Source organism: Anoplolepis gracilipes, chromosome 10 (genome assembly GCF_047496725.1).
Source record: "Anoplolepis gracilipes chromosome 10, ASM4749672v1, whole genome shotgun sequence".
In the NCBI taxonomy this organism is placed as follows: domain Eukaryota; kingdom Metazoa; phylum Arthropoda; class Insecta; order Hymenoptera; family Formicidae; genus Anoplolepis; species Anoplolepis gracilipes.
This window is the reverse complement of record NC_132979.1, coordinates 7,251,975-7,271,162: the sequence shown is the minus strand read 5'-3', so window position 1 is coordinate 7,271,162 and position 19,188 is coordinate 7,251,975. Positions and strand designations below refer to the sequence as shown.

Sequence of the window (19,188 nt, the reverse complement as noted above, 5' to 3'; positions counted from 1 at the left end):
ATAAGATACGCATACTTACAACACCAATGCCTTCGAGGGCAAAGATGGCAGTGCCAAAAAACATGGGCAGTTGGGACCAACTAGCAAAGTTTGGAACATCACTGATAGTGGGCAGATCGTAAAGGATGTAATAGAAGGTAATACCCATGCCGGTGGCAATCAATATGTTCGCTACCATCGAGAATGGCGCGAGGTACTTAAGGTTTCTCACAAGAGAGAAAATAATAAGCAGTGGTAAAAGCATGGCCATGTACATCCGTAGATCTTTGTCGGTTTCTGTGTAATAGTCTACGACTTCCTTAAGGTTGGTTGAAATAAAGACTATGTACACACAGCAGCAACCGACCAGATCAATCACCAGAAACGAGTTAATTGTTGCTCTGAAATAATATTTGATAATAATAATAAAATATTAATAATATTTCAAAATAATGTTAAAGAGATTAATAGCAATAATACAAAGGAGAGAGGAAAATAAAGGGAAGAAGAAGGGGAAAAAGGGAAGAAAGAAAGGAAAAGAGATGGGGAGAGAGAGAGGAGAAAAAAAGAGGAACGAAAAGGGAGAAGCAGAGAAAAGGGATTGTATAATAATAAAGAAAGAAGAAAAAAAGGAGAAAAGGAAGAGAAGAGGAAAGAAAAAGGAAGAAAAAATGGAGAAAAAAAAAAAGAAAGAAGGCAAGAAAAAAGGGAAAAAAGAAGAAAGGAAGGAGAAAAGAAGGAAGCTTTTATAGGAATTTTTTGACTATTCTTTGAAACATATACCAAGGTTCCCAGATAGCAAAAATAGTTATTTTGACGTCAAAAAGACGTCAAAAGTACTCTTTTTGATGTCAAAATGACTACTTTTGCTAGCTGGGTTATTATTAAGGACGGAGCTTATTCTGGTATCAATATGTTAAAACATTCGTGGTTCTTTTCTACAGGTTTATCCTACTTGATTGCTTAGTATAGCATGGTATTAACTAGCTAGATACCAAAACTAGCCACGCCTCTACCACAAATTATTAAACATGCGAAAATGTTCTAGTACGGTTTGATTACTTCGGTTGCTATATCAGAGTCAAGCTAATAAAAATCTTATATAACATAGTATAAAAAATTGCATTTTTCTATCAATTTTTATATGTCCTTTGTATAATATAATGACACTTACTTGGCAAGTCTGGCGTATTTTTGAACGGGCTCTGGTCCCACTAGGAAGGCAGCCTCTGCCACATCAGCGAAGCCCAAACTAGGTGTCTGTAACCGCCTGCACAGGACGTGGGAGGATTTAACCAATATATGAACGCAGTATGTGCAAACTGCACCGATAAAAAATGTAGCGAAAAGACCAAAAGTGAGGCCAGCATTGCGAAAAGCCATCGGCATCGCGAGGATGCCTGTGCCCAGGCTTCCCTTGAGTAGATGTATAAGCGTGTCAAGGTCCGAAGTAGGATGGACCAGTTTGCGGTGTTCAAATGGGTTGTAAAGGGCGGCTTCTTCATCGGTCGGTCGCTCCACGAGTGGCAAGGTCGAGCCATTTGTGACCGTAATGGGCACGTCATTTTTCTCGCATTTGTATCTGGAAAACCGGCAACGTTAATATATCACAGCATAATTACAGCCGACAATTTCCGTGAATAGAATATAAATTACGTATATACAAGTGTTTTTTTTTTTTTTTTTTTTTTTTTTATAAAATTGCTGCTGCTTTTTTTCATCTACGGTTGTTCGATTAATTCAATCGAGACTTGATCAGCAAAATCGCGAAAATTATAAAGTCGGCAAAAAGGAATATAATTTCATTAAAATTGACGAGTTGATGAAAAAGTGTGTCTTAGTAAATTGTTATATTAATATAGAATGAGTCATAAAAAATCTGTTGATTTTCTAAATGAAATAAATAATTAAAATATAATTTAAATATTTATTTCTTGTTAGATAATAATAAGATATAGAATATCGTTGGAGTATATATTACTTTATCTTAATTATTTTATAAAATTATAAAAACTTTTTTACATTTCTTATATATCTTCCGTATTTATTTTACACTGTTCTAATCTATTACGCAGGTTTTTCATCGTTGTTTGCACATGTTGTTTAGTACAGCTGTAATTTTTCCTATATATTAGCCTTGAATTAATATACAGGAAAAATTACAGCCTTACCAGTCAACAAACAGCGCGATGCAAAACCTGTGTAATAAAACAATGTAGGTTAAATGCGGAGGACATTTAACAAATGTGAAGCATTTTTAAAAATTTTATTTATTTATTTCATTTTGAAAATTATCATTTCATTGATTCATCCTATATATGTATATAAGTAATATATATATTATATGTATATATATATAAAACACAACTGAATATTACAGATAATATTGCATAATTGTTACTGATAAGCTACTGGTCAGTTGTAATTTTTCGCTCAAATTTAGCGAATATTTTTATGATTTAATTATTAGAATTTTGTAAAAATAATTTTTTTTCTCGATATACATATATTAAAATTAAGAGTATATATTACAAAGAAAATGAAGAATGGAATTGTGATCATACATAACTTTCGCCTATTAATATTTTATTTAATTTTTCCATTAATATGTTTTATATTATTATTATTACATTTTCCTCGATGCATGCATTTATTTTCTATATACAAAAAAGTGTACATACACAAATAATCATTTTATTATTAATATCAATGATGAGTGATGTAAATATGAATTGAATGATAGATGTTAGATTAATAATCGACAACTAGGTTTCGAGCGAAATTTTATTCAACCCAAATTGTATCATTTAAATTGCAATTACTGGAATGTAAAGCAAAGCTCTTTATCAATGACATCATCATATTATCAAAACTTCACAGCAATAACAATACTGAGTGCTGAACTTGTACATTCCGCAGCCACAAATGTAAACAATGGTTTATGTTACCACTTCCATTCTTGCGTTCCCTGCATTCATACTCGATCGCAGACGCACGACTCTAAAATGTCAAAGGATAGCAAGCAAATGGTTTTTTCAGAAAATATGTGTCGGTCATAGATTTTCCACAGCAAACTCTAGTTATTATAATATAAAAATAATAAATAATATCTATAACACACACAAGTTACTTATATAAAACCGTCATATGTTATTACCGTCAGGTGTTACAATGTTCAACACATTTATTGTAATAAAATATATATTGTAGCAATATAATATACATATAATATAAATTTATAGTTTTTTCGCTTATCACTATATATGCGATGTATTCAAAATTTCTGCCATGAACGGATATAAAGCCTACAAAGCACGATTAAGTTAAAAATTAAAAATATATTTGTAGTATTTGTTGTATTAGATTAATTTCTGATATAATCTCAATAACGGATTTAAAATATTAAACAGATTGTTAAAACCGGATGAATAAAAAGTTGTTATTTGAAACACAAAACAGATTCGATTGAATTAAAGTGCAAAATAAAATTTAATTTCTGTAGAAAATTAATTCTCGATTGTTATGAGTTAAATTAAAAATTTAATTATTTAAATATTTAATTATTTAAATTATTTAATTCTTCTATTATTTATATTAAAAGAGTTACTATTAAGGATTATTTGATATCCAATCGTTTATACTATATGAAGCTGTAACTACGATGTAATATATATTATATATACTGCTGTTATACTTATGAGTGAGAAATGACGGAAAAAATAATAATGGTGCAATATTAATTGTAATATTCAGTATAGTTTAACATTAATATAACTATGTTTACTGAGCTCTTATTTTAACTTCTGAAAACCACATGTGAATTATATTATCCACACGTGTTTAAAATTCTCAAATTTCAAGAAAAAAACCTTTTCTTTAAAAAGGGAATTTTTCCTCTTAAGATTTAATGATAGAAAAATATCGTTGCGCAAACTGTCAAACTGGTATTCGAAGGCAATATTTCAAATTATAAATGACCAAGAACAGACTCATGTGAGACACCTAAAGTTGCTTGTTTCACAAATAAATTTTAATTTTTAAATATGTTTTTATTTATTATTTAAACTTTTTTGAATGTGTATAAATAATTTGAGTGCAAAAACATGTTTTATCCATTCGACGTTATTAATGCCTTCATTCTTGAAAAATAGCTATTTTTGGATTGAACGCATCACATCTCTAAATATGTGCAAATATAATTATTCATAGTTTAATAATAAATGTAAATCGATGTTGGAAAATTAAAGCTCTAATGTTCTATAGTTTGTTACAAATCAACTAAGGCAAATTTTTCAGTTAAGCATTCAGCAAGTCTATATACCTATATAGTATACATCCTAAAATATCAGGGTATATAATTTGATAAAATGCTGATTTTTTGGATTCATTAAAAACGGCTTTTCTGAATTTCTTTCCTGAACCTAATTTGCCTTACTTTGATTTTCTAAAAGCATCAGAGGCAAATATCGGAAATATCGGGATATACATATATGTTCGACAACATTTCGTTTTGGTAAACACCATCTCCTATAATATTTATATCTGATAATGAATATTATCCTTCCGATTTGTAGTAAGAATCGGAAATTATGAATAATAAATTTGTATAATATGTGTGTTTCTTTTGTATGTGTATTTATACGTGCGCGTGATGTGTGGTCGCACGCTATGATGGAGAGTGTGATACAGAGAGAAGCAAAAATAGAATATGTGTATTCGTTCATGATACATAAATAGATTAGATTAAGTCAGGTCAGAGTTGGGAAAGAGTTACTTTGTAAAAGTAACTCATTGTCGATATTCAAATTTATTACCGTAACTCGTTATCATCACCGTTACTCAAAATGTAACGAGTCGTTAACAATTTCCGAATTACTTTTTTAACTTTGCTATTTTAAAGTCAAGTTATGTACATGTATATAAAATACACACGTATATAATTTAGTGTTTAAATAATTTTTTGTAACAAGAATAATATAATTTTGATATTGATATCACTATTGACACAAAGTGCCTAATAATTTTGAATCTTAATAATACATTAAACAGAAAAAATTTGTTCAAGAGCATTGGCAGAAATTTCTTTTTCTTAAAATTTTCAATTTTTGTAAGTGTAAATTAAAAAAAGATTTTTGTAAATGTAGTAAAAAACCGTCTTTTTCGCGTCTTTATGTAATTTCAAAATCTTGATGTGATACGCTAATTTATTTTAAACATGTACTTATTTATAAGACATATGATTTAAACTAAAAGTCGGTAAGTATTGAAAATTAATTTTTAATTAAAAAGAAAAATTTTATCCTCTTTATATATATTTATTTGCATGAAAATCATGTTCGAAAAGCAACGATAAAAATAACTGTTAGTCATCGAAAAGAAATGTATCGAAACTATTTTTTCTTTACAGAAATTTGTAACGCCGTTACCGAAAAGAAAAAAGTAACGATAACGGTAACAAATTATTACAAAAGTAACGTGTATATTACATATACTTCCCCAACCCTGGGTTATAGATTAGATCAGAAAGATATGTGTGTAGAGATAGATTAGGTATTATAGATACCCATATTTTTTAGGTGCGGTAGTTTCTCTTCGTAGTCGTGCAAAACATTCTGTTGAGAAAGCTCTGGATTAGAATTTGTGTGTGTCCCGTATCACGTGTTACAACGTGACGAAGAGTTCACGCGTCGCGTACAGGCATACATACAGAGGGGCAGCTGCAACCACCGCACTGCATCGCCCAACGACGCAGTACGACGACTAACAAGCCTCCTTTGCTTGCCGAACTTTTCGCACTTTTGGCCGAGTTTTTTTTGTTTCCGTTTTTTTCTCTTTTTTTTTTTTTTTTTTTTTTTTTTTTTTTTGATACATTATTGAATAATCTATCACCAAATCGAATTGCCAATGGCTCTCGGCTTTTAACGACGGATTTTAACAACTGTCTGTTGAACGTCGCGTCTCAAGTTAGAGTCGCGTCGATGTCGTATCGTCGCTGTGTGAGTTTTATCAAAAAATAAAGTGTTAAAGCAACAATCCGGTAATGTCATATTTTTTCTCAATGATAATATCTTTTTTTTTTTTTTTTTTATTTTCTTTTATTATTTGTAGAGCACTTTCATAGAGCCCGAATCTATGCCCGGAGTTTATACTGTCTGGAATCATATAAATGCACATATTATACAATAAAGACAGACAAATCCTTTATCTTCTAGGAATATCCTGCTTTGCATACCGCATGATCTCTATGCAAAGTATTCTCGATTAGTGACGGAGGAGCTGTAACGACTCTCCTTCTGCTGCATTTTTCCGCGCGTATATAACGAGTAATAACTCGTTATCATAAATTATAAAAGATATGCAAAATAATATTAATAATAAGATGCAAATTGATGAAATTAATTCGACGTAATAAAGTTTCTTATTCAATAGTTTCTTATGGATATATCGTTTCATTTTTACACTTGATTTATTACGCTACTAAAGTGCGTACATAAAACTACTTAATTATATTTCATTATATCATATGACGTGTGTGTGAGAAAAAAAAAGAGAAAATGTTAAATATGTGATCTGTGGTAAATTTATTTTCTCTACAGATTGATTTATTCTTGATATTTTTTATAGAGGTATATCTCTTTATATAATAATTATATAATATATACATAAATTATATATAATGAATAGTATTTTTTACACCATATCTCTTTTTCTAAGTAGTATATACTATAATATAGTGAGTATACATCTAGATAGTAAAATTCTATCAGTGTAATAGTATCAGCAAAAATTATGATTTTGCAGCAGATTCTAACATGCTGCGTCTTCATTAAACACAGTTTCTGGTAGCATGACTTGTCGATATGACTATATAATAAAATCGTAGAAATGCAACAAAAATTGAGTACTGTTTGCTACTACGTCATGACAGCAAACACGTAGCAAATATTGAATAAGATCTGCTAACATCAGGCACTGACAACAGAGAAGCAGCAAAAATTAAGTATAATCTACTTGAGTATGATCAATGTAATAATAGACATACAAATCATGAAAATTTATTACACGGTCTATCGTATCAATATTGACTGCAGAAATTGAGCATGCCTTGACGACATGGCGACAAAACATAGCAAAGATAACTAGAATACTTTTAATAAACATAATTATATTAATATATAACATTAGTATATTAATAATTAAGCAATTAATTTATTTAATTCATAAAATCCAAGATTTTATTTATATGTATAAAAATTAAATTTTTATTTTGCATTTCAAATAAATAGATAATTTTTCAATGATCCGCATGATTTCCGAAGAATTATTTTAATATTTTAAATCATTTAATATAAATAATTTAATGGTGCTTTGTATAGCCTATATGAGTTGAATAAATGAGATAATTACGATAATTATTTTAACATATTTTATACGATGTTGTCGTATTACTGCTATTATTTCATAATAATAGACTATAGTGTGTTTCTGCTATAATTATTTAAGGCGTCAATACTCTATTTCAGTAACGTTTTTGTTGTCACATATGTATTTGCAGTACATAAGCACAATTTTTAATGACAATACATTCTGTTAACACATCATTACGTCCTGTTATGCTTATTGTTAATGTTAATTTTTCTGTTGAAATATTAATAGTTCCACACACACACGTATATTGGTCAATTCTATTCTTTTTATGCCGGCAAGTTCTATTCAATTCTTGTAGCATTCTTTCTAGTTATGACGCAATTCTGCTTGTTTTTGTTGCATTTCTATCAATTCTCATTCATCTTCGTTGTTTTCAAAATTCTATTAACATAATTTATGTTAAAGCAGTTTGCAATATATACACTTTTTTAATTATGTATATAGTTTATGACAAAGTCTTTGAAAAAAATCATAAATAAGTGGAAAATAAACCGGAAAGAGCATGTGCGAGAATTAGAAGTCAGTCATCCTTGTTAAGTAATTAACTGAACGGATATAATTATGTTTAGCAAAATTAGAATAACAAACATCGTAATACATTGATAAAAATACAAGAAGTTCGTAATAATGTACAAATGTAAAAGGATAAAGTGTCAAAGATTAATGAACCGCGAACAATTCACGTAAACTACTTCAAGGACAGGAGAAGTCGCACGTGTAAAAGAATTATCGCGTTAACAATTGACATTGACAAGTAAAATGACAGCAGAAAGGAGGTTCGTCTTGAGCGCAAAGGATCCAAAGACTTCCTTGTTACGCCGCTAAATCTACGAGGCAAATCGATCGTTTGGATGAATTTATCCGATTTTATCCTATATTTTCACTTTTTTGTTGTTGTCATATCTTAGAAGAAAGCAAAAAAATACTTTACCATTAAAAAAAATTATTAATCTCCATTGTTTACTCTTTGAATTTATAATTTTTATTGTGTTAATAATATATATTTATAATAATTAATTTTTCTTTTTAAATATTTTCTTAAATTTTAAATATTATTTTTAGTACTATGATCTGAGATATTTATTAAAAAATAAAAATAATGTTTAAACAAAATTTTTTTCATTTTATAATTGTGGCTTTTAGTATATTAATTTTATCATCATCCGTAATCGAGAAAGAAACTATTTGTCCGTTGTTTATTTGTCAAGTTGAGATAATATTTTATTATAAATATGCTATTAATATTTCAGTTTTTATTTATTTATTGATAAAAAAATTATTTTTCTTATGTTATTAGCAAAATAAAAATGTGATAGAATTATTTTAAGATTGTCTTATATTTTCGTTATTGATTAATAAATTTGGCATTGGTTTTAACCTTCAAGACATAATGTGACATTTTCATTATTCAAATAATAGTAGTTTCATCTACTAACGAGATAGATTACCGTCCAACTTTAAAAATTATTACTTACTTGAAAGCGGTCAAAAAAATTTAATTTTAATATTAAACTTTCTGGAAAGAGTATAATGAGAGTAGAAATAAGATAAAATTAAAACAAAAAAATAGATCTTTATTAATGTATTTATATATTGAAGAGAGGAAAAAACGTAAAAGGGGGAAATAAAGACGAGAGCTAATTTAAAAATTACTTACAATTAACTATTAGACTGGTTTCATAGATCGTTATGTCCTGAAAGTTAAAAAGATCTTGCATGCCCTAGATTAAATGTATTTTTCATTTTGCGCGGTTTGAAAGAACATGACACAATAAGCAGATATGTATACGAAATTAGAAATGTTTTAATATACGAATTTGCATTACCTATCGGGACATATCCAGCACATGGTTTTGTCTCCAAATACATATTTGCACATCATGACTGTTAATTGCTCGAAAAACGAATAATAATGAAATAATAATTTTTTAATAATAATTTTATTTTACTTTATTTTAAGACAACGCAGTCGTTTTTCGAATAACCAACGATGCGTGAATATTTAGAAATATTCGTGCGGCGAATATGCTTCGACACGTGATGTGTAATATTCATATGTTAGAGCACTTCTGATTCAAAATATACATATCTATATGCGTACAAACGAACAACTTTGCACTCGTCCAAGATTTAACAAGCGGCTGTCAAGCATCCCTGGTGCCAACTACGCTACGAATTCTACGTCAGCGATCAGGCGGTATGCACGATTAGTGTGTTGATACTATAACGATTAGAGTAGTTTAACGATAAAAACGAAACGACAACAAAACAAGAGAAATTAAAGTAAGTAAATTAAAACAAAACAAAAAAAAATAATAATCGGAGTAATATAATGTAGCACAGAAAAATGAAATAGTACATATATTAACGAAAATGTAGATGCACAATATATGATCCTCGGGTTTTTCTCACTCACGTTTGCTTCAACAATTGGGTTTAGCAAGAAAGCAGTGGTGATGATTGGTCGTGGTAGCAGATAATGAACTCGTTCAACTACTTCGTTGAACAGTTCATTCGCGTTGATATCGTTAGTGGAATTTTGAGACTTACTTGACAAGCATCACGTCTGAGAGTTCTGTTTTCACACCGTGCTTCTTTGGCTCGTATTCCGCTATCATCGGGCGCATTGGCGTTTTCTGTAACAGAATAAATTGAGAAAAGCTCAATTATTATTACCAATATACATCTGCAAAGAAACATGCACGCTTTATGTATGCGAATCAATTAAATAAACGTGCATTGGCGAATAAACATCTCGAACGCATTGCAATATTTTGAATTAGAACTTAAGAATTTTTAATGTAATTTCATTTATAAAAAAATTTATTTATTTTACGGACATTACGATTAAGCGAAAAAAATTATTCAATTAATCCAATTAAAATTAATTTTTTTCATAATCAATTCTTCGATAAAGCAGCGAATAGCTCTTATCGAAGTAATGCTTAATAAGGCAAATTAATTCATTTGATGTTGCAAATTGAGAATATACACACGCACACACACACACACACACACACACACACACAATATACAATATATATATTCGTATAACATCTTCACCCCAATGTGAAGATGATCATCTTCCACTGCCGACAGCGAGCTCATTTCTACGTCACGAGTACTATCAGTGTTCCCCATTCTCGTTTTCATGGAAACTCTTCTTTACCCTTGGAATATATATTCTTGATAAACACGCGCAAACCCACTATTAAGACTTTAAAGTACCTATAAACATAACTTGTACACGTGCACGAGTAATCATTTGTTGATGTTATAAATATTTGAAGTTCACTTCTAAAACAGCCACTCGATACGTTCCTTTAATCAAGTCTACGCGATAGAAAACGCACCACCGATGAGCAGAATCAAATCATCGAAGAGTTATGTTATCATGATTAAAAAAAAAAATATTTTTCTTTCACGAAGACTAATGTTTCTATGTCAATAATCGAGAAGGGACACCGTTCATGTCTAGATCCGCGTCCACATGCGCGTTCGTTTCGCGGCTCGAAGATGCGCGCGATGAAGCGAGGAAGACGAGAAGAAGTCTATCTTAAGACACCCCACCTACGGCACGGTGTCCGGACAAGAATGCGAAAATCGACGTCAACGCGGCATAAAACGAACACATGTCACGACGTCAAATCTCTGTCTATGGACAGGCGGAACCAAATTGCCTCGCCGTGTCCTCAGCGTGTTCTGTCGACGTCGCATATCGCGTACGCACTCTGTGTCCGGTTCACCCCTATGTACGGCGCCGAGAGCGCGGCGCCAAAAAGCGCGACTACCGTTGCCAAATCTTTTGGCAATGCCCGAGGACAGGCTCCTTATATACCGAACGACTACGAAAATAGGAAGAGCAAACAGACGTAGCGTCCGCGTTTCACGTGAGCCGCGCGTCTCTACCGACCATCTGACTGCTAACCAGGTTTAACAGGATTTATTTGAACGACAGACGGTCTTCGTTATCAGTCGCTTTGTTTTTTTTTTTTTTTTTTTTTTTTTCACGACGGTTTGCCTCGCGAATTAGAGGATATATCTGACCACTCTGCGATCATTAGTTTATTTTTAAAACGCAGAAAATTCGTCTATCTATTTGTGGCGCAATTGAAACTCGGTCAAGATATGTATCAGGTATTACATTGTGTGAACGACATAACTCGAGGGAGATAACTTTATTTACAAGGTGTCCCATTTTAATCGTAACAGCTGTATATTATCTTCTAAATGTGACGTCAAAAAAAAAAACGTTTCAGGCAAATTTATGGAATTTTCAGAGAGGAAAAAAACTGAAAGGAAAATAATCTTGAATTTTAACTTTATTGTAAGATCCTTTTCCAAAATCTCGTAAACTATTCAATATTTTTTTCATTCTATTGTATTTACATCGAATATTGCGAGGAATCGATTTATAAAAAATTATAAAAATCTAAGTTGTGATCGTAACATGAGCTTATAGTTATTCAGGATTATCTTTTTCCCTTTCAAAACTTTATAAATATTGTCGGAAACATTTTTTTATACAACGTCAAATTTAAAAGCTAAATTATACCTTAATAGTTGTTTTTTTGTTAAAATTGAATACCTTGCATATCATCATTTATATTACTTTTATTAAAAAGTTATTTAAATTCTCCAGACTTTACAGCAGACAGCGATAATTGTTTACACTCAGCAAATTTTTTTACAATCACGTGTTCGACTTCGAAGCACGTGACGAACTGTTAATGAATGATATTCCAGTCATGCTCTAATCACGCGATAAGTAGAAATCTCGGAAGTAATCGCGAGTCTGAATTAGCTTGATCAGCTTACAGGAAGAAGGAAGGGATAAAGCGATATCAAAATGGGGGAGCTAAGCGGCCACGGCCTTGAAGGCTAATCGCACAATCGTTGTGTCATTAGTCGGAATATACATATGCGTTTTATGAGCAAACGCCGGTATGAGATAACAAGGCGGAATTGTGATAATTGTTAAATGAGACTGATATTGAATAATGGTGCTAATTACCGTCGAATAATATATTACTTTTTTTTTATTTATTATTTCGCATGCGCAAAATAATTCCAATGCAAGGTTAAAGCAATAGCCAACAATTGTTGAAGCAGGTAATTTACAAAACTAAGAACAAGATATGACAGTATTGTATTTTTCGCGTGAAGAATTCACGTAAATTCTAATTCTAAAAACGGCAAATTGATGGTAATAAGTTAACACCGATTTGTTATCCGGAAAGGAATTATTTGTAATAGCAACTTGATGATAACACGATTTGTCATTCGCGATTAACAGTACATTGACAATTTTCAGATTGACGCAAAAGAGAGAGATAATATATTTTGACAAATATAATTAAATAAATAATACAATTAAACAAACTGAATTCATAAGATAATGTACGTACATCGAATATTATTGCTTCTAAAATTTTATTAATTGATTGCTTATATAAACGCTCATATTGTTTCATAAAGCGTTCTACTTCCAGTTAACAAATGTACAAACATACAACAACGCGGTACTTTAGTTTGTTCAATGTGTTAAATTATCTGCTATCTGGACAATCACACAAAATGATTTAAAGTATATATTTACCAAAATATATTTAAATATAAATATTTTTCTATAGATTAAATTATTTACAGATTGAATAGAATAATACAAAGAGCGCGCGCCATTTATTTTCTCACACCATATATTATTTAATAAACTTTAAAATGTAAAAAGAAATCCCGGCTTGTGTATAAAAACACATATATCGTAATAATGTGGCATATTATAATTATGTATATATTATATGTATATAACTATACGCATAAATGTATATAAACGTGTGTTAAAAAAAAACGTATTAATATTTATGTGTTATTTTAACCATTTTATTTTTTGTGTCGAAAACAAGCGAAAAATTTTTCCGTTTAATGATTAAAATTTGGACTAATCAAACTCGACTGATGTAACTTATAAATATAATTTGATTATCGTCATCGACGTCTCTGGCATGGAACTGTTAGGTACGAAAAATTTAGCCTGTTCACGTGTCAATATATACACATATAGCTGTGTCTAAAGTTCACGTGTCAATATAACTGTGTCTCTAAATATAAAGTCGCGTTAATAAGCGAATCCCAAATCATAAATCGACCCAATGGACTCTCTATTGGATGAAATTACGACATATTAGAGGTCGAGGCTATTGCGTTTCTTTCTGTACAAAGCGTGTAATATTCAATGCCGACTCTAATAATGACGAATTGCAAAGCCCAATCTGTGAATGCGATTGTTACTCTCCTGTCCGGCCGCGTGTGTCATCTACATATTCTATACGCTTATCAACTATCATGATATAGCACGGTGAAGGAGAGGGAGGTCAGTGGCGGCGGCAACGAAATAGCGAATTAACAAATCTAACAGCAACGTCACATCCTCATCCCGACAAACGGTACGTTACGCACGGTTGCACTTGCGTGGGAGTTTCGCACTCTTGTGTCTGATGCTATTTTTGAACTATGCGGGCATATTATACGGCAGTGCTTCTCAAACTGGAGTATGCCAGACAAAATTTTAGTTATGTCAAAAATTTCGTTTAACACGCGCAAAAATAAATTCAATTTTTTTTAAATTTAATTAAATAAGACTCTTGATCATTTATTAAAAATTTTTGATAAAGATGTCAAGAATGAAAAATTATGTGGATTTTTATTATGTTATATATATTAATAAGATAAATTAAGTTTTAACAGAAAGGCACACGTGGCACGTGGATTTCGAAAAATTGATTTATTTTTATGTGTATAACAATTTATATTTGATTATAAAAATTTATTAATTGCCTGCATAAAGAATACTTTCTGTGAATTAATAAATAGTTTTAAACTTGGTGACAAAAAATACATGTAATTAGATAAGACACATTTTTATTGTAAATGATTCATTATATTGTATATAAATTGTATTATGTAAGATATTTATAGTTTAAAGTTAAAATTAAAATATTTATACAACCAAGAATTTTAAAATTAAATAAAATTTTATTTTAAAACAGTACGTTAACAATTATAATTTTATAACTGAAAAATGGTATTACATATCTAACAATAAGTTAAAAAAAAATTTGAGATTAATTCAAATAAAAATATAACAGTGAAAAGCATCTTAAGAAAAATTGAGAAACATCGCATGTCACGCAGTAATATCTACGTAACACGCATATTACTAAATTGGTTAGTATAGTAGCATTGACCCTCTTTATTAAGTTGTATTGTTTAGCCGAATCAAGACTCAGACAAATCAGATTCGTGCAATTATACTTTGTCATTGAAGATAATAAAACAGAAGTAGAAAGAATAATGGATACCAATGGACTAGCGTCATATTTTTCATCTTTCAATTTAGATTTAATTCTACGATCTGTATGTTTCCATCGTTTATAGCCAATTTTAATTTAGTCAATTTCTTATAATAACCTTATAAAAATCAGCTGCAATAAAAAAAAACTGCATAGCTAGTTTGCAGTTATATATCTGTATATTTTTTATTTTAATCGTTTAAAACGACATTAATATTTTGACATTTTACTACAGAAAAATTGAAATAAAAATTCGGCATTAGTTAATTAGATTAATAAATAATTAATGACATATTCAAAAGACAATTTAATCTTCTTGAAATATTTAGTATAGTGTTTTTCTCGTGACTCTATTTTTCGGAGACCACTGAATTTCTAAGCTCTACGATTAAACAATCTTGAATTGTAATGCATTTTTCATTTCAGTTTTTTAGATCTTTAATTTGAGATACGAATCTAAATGACATTTTTTCTTATGAAACAGAAAAGAATGTTTTATATATTTTTTAAAAATATACAGACACACTATAAAACTTTTTTCAAAATAATAATATTTTTGTAGGATAATAAAATTAAGAAGTTTTATCTTTCCACTTCTCAAACCGTGATTATTCTGAAAACAGAAATTTTAATGTACAAAGTTGAATTAATTGGTATATTCCGTTAAATTTTGCTAAGAAAATAAAATTTATTCAAGGTGAGACCTCCATCTGCAAGATACATGTTTATATTAATTAATATGACGTTTCCTTACAAAAAGGGAAAAGTGACAACACTTGTGTCATCCTGATTATTTTTTAAGAGAATAGCAAAAAAAGACTGTATTAGGCAAAGACATCAACGAAAGGCTAAAAGACGTCGGGCATATCAAACTCGCTGAAATAGCAATGGCGGGGACGAAGATGAAGACTAGAAAGAGGGGACGGAAGGATATAATAGGTAGAGAAGGGGAGAAAGAAGGGGAAACGCGATAGGAAAGAGAGAGAGAGATAGATAGAGAGAGAAAGAGAGAGAGAGAGAGAGAGAGAGAGAGAGAGAGAGAAAGAGAGAAAGAGAGAGAGAGAGAGAGAGTGAGGGGGGGGGGAGGAAAGGTGTCAGTGAGGAAATTTCCATGACGTAGCGTACTGGTGTGACTTGCCATCCGTCGTTAGACATGAAACTACTTTACGAAACAAAGACGACGTGGCGATTACCATCGTCTGAATATGCGAGACGAATGGTATAAATAAAATTCCAGGAAAAGAATCGAGGGATACATAATATGTCTATACATATAGAAGGACTTATTTCTACGTCTGGTTCTATCGAAGATATTACCGCGTAGAAATATTTCACCATAAGTGAAATTCGCGAAACTTGGTTCTATCTTTTTTATGTACAATATATAAACTTTATGCAGAAATTTATTAAGCTTGTGCAGAGAAAGAACAAGCTACATTTCTATTTTAAATAAAGTTAATAAAAAAAAAAAAAAAAAAAATAATAATTTTTTATCGGTTTTTTATTTGACTGATTTTTTTAAAGCTGTTGCAAAATGTCTTTCCCTAAATTTGTGAAAACTATACATACAATAATTGTACAATGCAATAAAAAAAAATACAAGAACAAAATTAGCACTTTTCATAGATTTTTTTAATGTTAAATATGATTCCGGTTTCTAAATTGCTTCATTATGTCATAATTTTGAGAAAGTTGCAGTTGTATTTTAATACGGTTTGTTATATTACAATTATAGTATCTAACACGTTAAAAAAATTTTCCTTGCAATTAAAATTAAATAAAGTTATAATTTTTAATCTTTAAAAGGAATTTTTTGTATCGATTGTATGATTAATGATAAGATATAGTCATGATTAAATATGAGTTTTAGTATGAAAAAATTACGAACTATTGGGGATGTATATCAAATAATTTTTAATTATATTTATTCAAACTTAAAGATTTTTAGATCATCACTGAATCCGAAAATCAAAATTGACAAAATCTTCAACAGTGAATGATGCGTCGCAATGTGCTTTTCTATGTAATTTGTTAATGAGTATGTAACAGATAACGACTGTAATAACGATTTCTAGATAAGATGGAATTTTTATCAAACATTCCACTTTGCAATGATTCAAATACGAATGACTGTTTTATTGAAGTTCCAAGAAATTCGTAACCAATCATTATTACGAATCGTTAGTTCAATATTACGTGGCATGTTTCACGAGAATTCCTCTTATCTCGGGATCGCCTATTAACGAAGTCATCGATTTACTGATATTGCGTAACGTAGGAAACGGTTCGTATTATAGTTGATAATAATAAAGCAATAAAAGACAGCATTTTAAATTGCAGAATTGTAGTGGAGAATTTAGTATTGCGCATATCTAATGAGAATTATGTAACTTTAATTTAAAATAAAACGTAACAAAAATTTATAACCAATAATAAAATATATGAGACGTTTAAGTTTTAAAGACGACCAAGTACATTTTTTTAAATACTTCATTATTCGAATTTTCTTTAAAAGATCAATTTGTCCATTTTTACAATTAGACGCCACGTATTTAAATCTGATATATTTAATATATATACTATCCCCTTATATATTTTCTATTTTTTCAATTAAATTATTATTAAAACAATCAATCTATACAAATTAAATTAAATTAAAAAACTATTCTGCGTATGTGAGATTATGCATTTTCAGATATAACTTTCTAATATAATTTTAATATATAATATATATGAATGTAATAAATACATAAAAAAAGAAATTTTAAGAATAATCATGGAGAAGCAAATCAATAAGCTTTCTTACAATTTGACTAAAAGCGAGCATATAATTATATGTCATTCGCATGCATACTTATATACCGTATTATTATGCGTATATCTATAATAAAATGCATCGAATTTTTTTGTATAATTCATTCTTATCGGTTTTATTTATTTAATTTGAGTGTCATACGTATTATGCATAGGAAAATATACGTGCTCGCTGAATAAACTTAACATATTAATTATATGATATTTAATTTTGAATGCGCATGTTCAAATATGTATTAAGCATAGGAAAATGTATATTGAATAGACTACATATTAATATATATATATATATATATATATATATATACACATTTGTGTGTGTGTAGGTATTCATGCGCGCGCGCGCAGGCGCACGTCAGTGACATTTACGATTTACGCGCAATCATAGCCACGTGGCGAATGCACGCAAATTCGTATAAGAAATACGTATATATATATATATATATATATATATATATATTAATGTTGTAAATTAAATAATCTGAAATAATTTATTCTACTTTTTTGTAATTAGCAATTAAAATGCAAATTTTGTAGCGCCCAATCCTTTGCATAATTTTGTGTGATTTAATAAGACAGCCCACTAATAAATATATGATATAAAAAAAAGGACGTAAATGCGAAAACAAAATCTATTTTTAATATTCTGTTAAATAATATTATTTATTTAGAACACAAAAATGAACAATATACATTTTTGTGTGTTATTTTTTTGATTTATAAAAATAGCATTTAAAGTCATTTGGAAGGTATTTAGTTCATGACATATAAAATTTCTTTTTTCAAGGAAAAACTGTTAAAAATACTATGACTCTACAAGTAATATTTCTTACGATATATATGTTTTCACTTGTAAACTTATTGGCGTGTTGTGACATAGATACTTTACGTAGACATAAATAATTTTATTTTCACGTTTCGAAATTTTTACGTGTATATGTAATAGATATAATAAGTCTACACATATATATATATATATATATATATATATATATATATATATATACACACACATACACTTTTACATTTTCACGCTTACGCTTAAACATTTTCTTTCTGCTGCTTCGAAAGGGAAATAAGTTACGTTTGAATTATAAATAAATTCGATGCATACGAGATATCGAATAGCATTGTGCATAGTACACTCACCTGAATTCTATCGGCGTGCACCGGTATTGCAAGGTTCTTCGCTTTGTGCGACATTCTTGATGAATTTGTATTTGTGAGTTGCAATCGCTCGTCTTTCAAAGGCCTAATTCCAAGTTTAACTCCAAGTGTACTAAATATATGTAAATATATATAGCTCTCTCTCTCTCTCTTTTTCTCTATATATATATATTTATATATTCTTTCTGCTCCGGCGTCGAACAGGCGAAATGAAATCCGGTCGAAATATTGGAGCAGCTATCAATAGAGGGAATCCAGCCAATACTCAAATATTTACAATATTTCCGTGTGTGTACGCATGCACGTGAGTACGCGTATTCATAAGAAGTGGGAGAAGAAAATTATATCGCGCTGCATACGATTAAGTGTACACGCTTAATGTACAGTAAACCTCGCGTGCACGAACTGATAATCATTCAAGGGGTTTGTCTCGCAGACGAGCGCGGTG

At 29.8% G+C, this 19,188-nt stretch overlaps 1 protein-coding gene across 3 annotated transcripts in view; it reads right to left on the bottom strand.

The window, feature by feature from the left end:
• Nucleotides 1–19,188, bottom strand: part of LOC140670515 (proton-coupled amino acid transporter-like protein pathetic) — a 23,728-nt gene extending 4,540 nt beyond the window's left edge. The window contains exons 1-5 of one of the 3 annotated variants that reach the window (XM_072901157.1): nt 10,471–10,877; nt 9,958–10,043; nt 5,543–6,131; nt 1,154–1,561; nt 20–380 (exon numbers count right to left, since the gene is read on the bottom strand). In XM_072901157.1, the coding sequence (XP_072757258.1) occupies nt 20–380; nt 1,154–1,368 (576 nt within the window). In that variant the 5' untranslated portion in view covers nt 1,369–1,561; nt 5,543–6,131; nt 9,958–10,043; nt 10,471–10,877. Of the gene's footprint in view, nt 1–19; nt 381–1,153; nt 1,562–5,542; nt 6,132–9,957; nt 10,044–10,470; nt 10,878–18,722 lie in introns of those variants that run through there. The other 2 variants (XM_072901156.1, XM_072901155.1) reach the window with 2 other exon arrangements.